We start from the raw sequence: 6,000 nt of genomic DNA, 5'->3' as shown, positions 1-6,000 counted from the left end.
TATCTATCTATCTATCTATCTATCTATCTATCTATCTATCTATCTATAACATGTTATCTACGTCTACATAGCTTAATATGCACCAACTATCCATATCTGTTAATATCTATTAACCTACCTATATTTTCTATATCTCTGTGTTTTTGTATTCATATTTATGTCACACACATGAGCAAAATTACAAATGCATTAGAGAAAATATAAAGGCATTAGAAAAACAGAGAAATTCATTCAAAATAAGAAGCAGATAGATTAGATGTTATAAGAAACCAAACACAGGGGAAATCTGTGAACATGAGAGTAATCTTGAAGAACTCCTAACCTAAGTCTATATTGACAAATCACAGTTGTATGAATGTCAGCCATCACCAAATGCCACTTTGATTCAAAAACACAAAGCATGCACCTTTGTGTTGCTTTCTCTCAGTTTGTTGGTCAGTATTTACTAGATAATTCCAAGCGTGCCTGAGTTTGGGGACCATATCCTGGCCTGATACTAATAAGTAAGATAATGTGGAAGTGCTTCATAAACTGTCCATAGATTGAAATTTGTCATTATTAACCTCTACTCAATTATCCCAATCAACATCTCCTTCTCCTCTTCCTGCTCTATCACCTTCTTTGTCATTTATGCTTTTATTCAAATCAGTGGGTCGTCCTTATTGCTTGAAGATGGGCATTCCTTTTCTTCTTTAAATTTTGACTGATTCTGACGTCTGGGATTTGGGCTTCTGAACTTGAGCACAATGCTTGGTCTATACTAAAATAAAAGACTCCCAAGTATGAAAATCCTCCTAATACTACCCACTCATTGTTCTAGGGCTGCACATTTGCTTTCAGTATATGTAATTATTGATGAAGAATGTATCTCCTCTCCCGACCCACAAAGACCACGCCATCAGTAGGCATAAGCATCAGGAAATGCTTCTGTGCTTGAAGGCTAAAAGACACTATTCACATGTACTCTACTGCACTCATTTCTATAGGTTATCATGGAATTTATGAGATCAGGAAGAACAAACATTGTTAGAGTAAGTTCTGCAGGGAAAAGAGGAAGTGAGAGTCCAGTGATCTGGTAACTCTCTAGACTCTGTAGTCATAGTTTTACATTCACGGAAATAAAAAAAAATGTCTATTTGCTGTGTTTTGATTCAGTCCAAAGATAGATTCAGTCGACATTTCCACAACAAATAGAGTCTATTTGTAGCTTTAAATTCCTGTACCAACTTTTTTAGAAGTTAAGAGGTACAACAGTCGAAAATCAGGCAGGTATGGAATCATTTTAACGAGATTATTTAGAGAATTTGAATATCAATTTAATTTTCGTTCTTGTAATTATAGTCATCTTGATTCAGAAGCAGATATTAATTTGTTGAGTGAAACTTGTCTTGGAGCATTCTTTTTGTGGAAAGCCTTGTGTCTCTGAAGGCCCTCATATCTCGACATAATTCCCAAGAGTTTTCCTCATAGGAAGCAATGGTGAAATGTACCTCTGGTTTTCTATCATCAACGAATATAAAAGATGTTGCCTGACTAGTCTCCTTACCAGTAATGAACCATTAATCAAGGTAGAGTTCTTGAGTCTTTATAGATGAGTTCTGAGGGAAATTCCTTAATTTTCTGATAGACATGCTAAGTTTTGTCTATAGCTGTTGCTTGCTTGGTAGAATTTTCACAACTTTCTTCCTAATCTAAAAGAACCAATGTTGTCAAATGTTAAGAATCACTAGCTTGGAGAATGAATGTGGTGTGAATATTTAAAATTGAAGATATTTTATTTTCCTAGTATGAACTTATTATGCATTCCTATAATAAGAAATATCTTAACTAATCAGATGCTTTTTGAATTATCAAGAAAGTATTTGCAAGTTACTTTATTATAAGAGGCTGTACACATATATTTTCAATGTGTCCGGATACTGATTTTGATTTATTTAAATAATTGTTTGACAGAGAAAGCATATGGTGTTTCTATAATAGCCCTGTATGGATTAGAAAATTCTGCTCTGATCCCAGTTTTAGCACCAATTAGCATATGATCTTGATCAAAGTCAACTAAGCTGTCAGAGCTTTAGAAATTCTTAAAGTGGCTTTACATAATTTATATTAAGAAGAATTAGCATGATAGAGTACAAAATATAGGTTCTCTGAAGACAGAAGCCAGGCCTGTGCTCCAGTTTACCCTTTGCTGGCTTTCTACCACTGGGTTGCGAGTTGGTCTTCCTGGTTCCAGGAGTTTTCTGTGGAAATATACTAGGTGTCCTCTGGATGTAAATCATCAGCCTGGGCCACGGCACTCACTGAGAAGACTGAAGCACTGATGACTATACACAGAAAGCCTAAATGTTGCACCTTTGTAGTTGTTAGTACCATTCCTAGCACAGAGGAAGACCTCAGTAGACATCTATTAATTGGTTATTATGTGCTAGGTATTTTATAATCTCAGTACTTGAGAAGGCAGTGGCAGGCAGATCTCTGAATTTGAGGCCATCTTGGTCTACACAGTGAATTGGAGGCTAGCCAGAGATATATAGTGAGACTGTCTCAAAAACAAACAATTCAACAAACTAATACATGGAAATATAAGAATATTATACTGAGTGTTAACACATTACAGGCACTGTGCAGGGGCTTTCTATTTAGAATCTCATTTAATGAATATAATGATCACACTGTTACACAAGCTACCTTCCAATGATTTATTAATATTTTCCCTCTTTTATTTACTTGTCTCACCTTATCATCTTTCTTCCCCTATTGACAACAAACTCTGACAAAAGTAAACAGATATGAACCCATCATTAGGGTTAGGACTCGGGTTTCATGCTTTCCTCCATTGCTAGCATGAATATGAACAAGCGTGAGAGAACTCTGTAACTTACTAGGTCCAAGGCAGCAGCTAGGATGGATGCATCAGGAATTGTCCCTGGTTCACAGCAGTTCAACAGGAATTGAAAACGTTTCATGCCTTGGCGGATTGCTCCCAGATTCACCACGTTTTTGCTTTTTCCACCATCTTGGTTGGGAGAAAGGTGGTCATCGAAACTGTGACAGCCTGTGGGGGTTGTATCGTTGTGAAAAGGAAGAAGGTAAAGAGGATCATAAGGACATTTCAAAGACATGCCAGTATGTTTCCTGTAGTGCTATCCTGAAAACTCTTTCACACTCCTTCCCCATCCCCTGAACCACTAAGATATCTGCTATGAATACACTTTGACTTGAATGTAGGTAACATGTGACATGTAAAAATTCAAGATTTTCAGCAAAAACTTCAATGTAGGGTCAAATTTGCTAATGCATCTCTAAGATGGTGAAGGAGATGGGCATATTATAAATAAGTATGAGTAAGAGGATACATGATGGACTTTTAGTTGAAGAAGACAGTGTAAGGAAATCATTGGAAATGACAACAACTCAAAGATATCTTCATCTCTCCCATGAAAGAGAATATTCTACAAATGAAAGAGAATAGTTCCTTTGTCAATTAGGGCAGCTATAATGAAATACAACAGGCCATCTCACTTTTAAACAACAAATATCTGCCCCTCACAGCTCTATGGCCTATTAAGTCTGATACTGGGTTTAAGTACAGTTGCTTCTTCCAGGTTTGACTATGTCCTTAAGTGGCCTTTCCTTATATTAGCATACAGTTATCTCATGTCTCATTTCTATAAGAGTACTAAAATCCAATGATGGTGGTGGTACCCTCGTGACATCATCTAAACCTAATCACCTTCTCAAAGGTCCATTTCCAAGTGTTGCCATATTGTGAGCTAGAACTTCATAACATGACTTTTGGGCAGATACAAACATTCAATGCATAGCATATGGAAATCCATAGTCTATGGAAAAACATTCGTTAAGAAGGAGTATTTCCCACCCCAAACTTCAGGGTTTATGTTGCAGGTGTATCAAATTAACAATCCAGTGCATAGAAAGAACTAAAAGATATGTTCACAGCACCAGCCAGGTGACACGGAGCTAGCATGACACATACCTCAGGACACACATTAGCTTCATTCTCAAAAAACAAATGCAGAAACACTGTCATTGTGCTGTTGTTGGTACTGGACACTAGAAAGGTCACCTCTGAAATTCTACAGAAAATGATAGAATAGGAACAGACTGAAATGGTGAAGCTGTCAAAGGCCAGGGTTGTCAGGGCGAGCCTTGAGAGGCTCTCCTGCTGCTTCTTCAGTACTGAGGATCAAATCTAAATCCTCAGGTAGTAGATATGTGCCCTACAACAGAGCAAAACTTCTAGCCTAGGAAAGCATCGGAAACCCTTAGACTAAAAACTAGAGGTTTGTGCTGAATTGTAAAAGAGACAGTTAAGTAGACAGGATGATGCTTAGAATTTAAGTAAGCATAAGAAACACTGTGCCTTCATGAAGAATGCATCACCATAAACTAGGTGACACTTAAAGTTTTGATATAAAAATAAAGATATCAGGGAGATCACTTTATATAAAGTTTGATAATGCCTTTGTAATGAGATGGAGAAAAATTCATGGATTATTAGAAAATTAATGGCATGGTTTGCTGAAAAGCTATACCCACACATTATTAATCAAGCATATTCAACTATAACAACATTAGAGGTTGCAGCTTCATCTTTCCTGTTCAGTAATAACACGATCAATTTAGATGAAAGAATAAAAATGTCTATCAATTCAGATGGATCACCATAGTTCAGTTATGGAGAAAAGCTCTAGAATTTAAATTGATTTTGAGTCTGTCCTTTAATTTTTTTTCTGGATGAATGATCTAACTGCATCCAATACAATAAAATAATAAACCTTATAAAATGGAGACATACCAATAGTCTACACCAAATCATATTCTGATGTTCTTTGATAGGAAGATGAACTAGCAAAAGCTGACCAATGCAAACCAGCTATGTGATGAGGACACTGATAATATAATTCCTGTTCATACATTTGGTATATTCACAGCTTAGTTATGCTATTGACTACATGGATTAGTTTTAAATATGGCCCACTACATTCCATCTAAAGAATGAGTCAGGGAAAAAGGATCAGGATGTGGTAGAACTAGAGAAGCTTCCATGGAATGAAATCTAAAGAAATCAAAGACATTTACTCAAAAGAGATCAAAAGGCAGACCAGGAAGTAAATACGAGGGGTGATGGCATTATATGTGGCTGTGTATGTGTGGTTACAGATGTTATCACTAGGACAAAGCATCAACTTTATGGGCAAATGTATTTTCAGATTACAAAGAGAGATTTGCTAACAATTAAAGCTGCTCAGTTCTGGAACAAATTGCTTTGTAAACTTGCACACTCCCCCTCAGTGGAGGGAGGGTGGCCACCTGTCAGCCATGCTTTGAACAGAACTCTGAAGCTGAAGTGGTGGGTGGATAGGAGGTCCTGTGAGTCACAGATTCTAACAAGAAAAGACTGTGTACTATTCTCTGCACACTCAGTACCCACCAGGGGGTGAGAATCACAGTGAGGTTTCTGTAAATGTCTCTTCAACCAAACTGATAATAAAGAGGCTATAGATAGCAGTGAAAGACACATTTAAAGAACACAGGGAAAGACAATACAAATAGAAAATGACCATTTTAAAAAAAAGACATTTTCAGAAAACAAGAAATGGACTAGTTAGTTTGAGTAACTTAAAAGAAGAAAAGGTCAAGGGGATTCTTAGGCTATTGACTTTTACCAAGACGCTTGAAGAAATTCTCCTCCTCTTCTCGTCCATTCTCCATCCCACTCCCTGGTCCACCTTCTGAGAGCTTGACAGCACTGGTGAACTTGACCTGAGGAGAAAGGAAAGCTATCAGCTACTCAGCAGCTAATCACTGGGTTATGTTAGCCCTTGGTTTGAAAAATAAGTTGTTTAGAAGGTGAAAGTAACTTTGTCCTTCTGGCTTACATGTTAAGTAATGTAATACTGTGGCCCCCCAAAATGTCACTATAGCTGCAGGTGTAAGGAATACCATGTAAGAGATCAGAAGCTGAATGTGAAAATT

The 6,000-nt window shown here is 37.0% G+C and overlaps 1 protein-coding gene across 4 annotated transcripts in view; it reads right to left on the bottom strand.

Moving 5' to 3' along the window:
* Unc80 (unc-80 homolog, NALCN channel complex subunit) overlaps positions 1–6,000 on the bottom strand; it is a 188,098-nt gene that overhangs the window by 126,063 nt on the left and 56,035 nt on the right. For all 4 annotated transcript variants that reach the window (XM_028765643.1, XM_028765645.1, XM_028765644.1 and 1 more), the window contains exons 21-22: positions 5,691–5,787; positions 2,883–3,055 (exon numbers count right to left, since the gene is read on the bottom strand). In XM_028765643.1, coding sequence (XP_028621476.1) covers positions 2,883–3,055; positions 5,691–5,787 — 270 coding nt within the window. The remainder of the gene's footprint in view (positions 1–2,882; positions 3,056–5,690; positions 5,788–6,000) is intronic.

This window comes from Grammomys surdaster, unplaced genomic scaffold (assembly GCF_004785775.1).
Source record: "Grammomys surdaster isolate TR1022 unplaced genomic scaffold, NIH_TR_1.0 165, whole genome shotgun sequence".
In the NCBI taxonomy this organism is placed as follows: domain Eukaryota; kingdom Metazoa; phylum Chordata; class Mammalia; order Rodentia; family Muridae; genus Grammomys; species Grammomys surdaster.
This window is presented reverse-complemented; position numbering and strand designations above follow the sequence as displayed.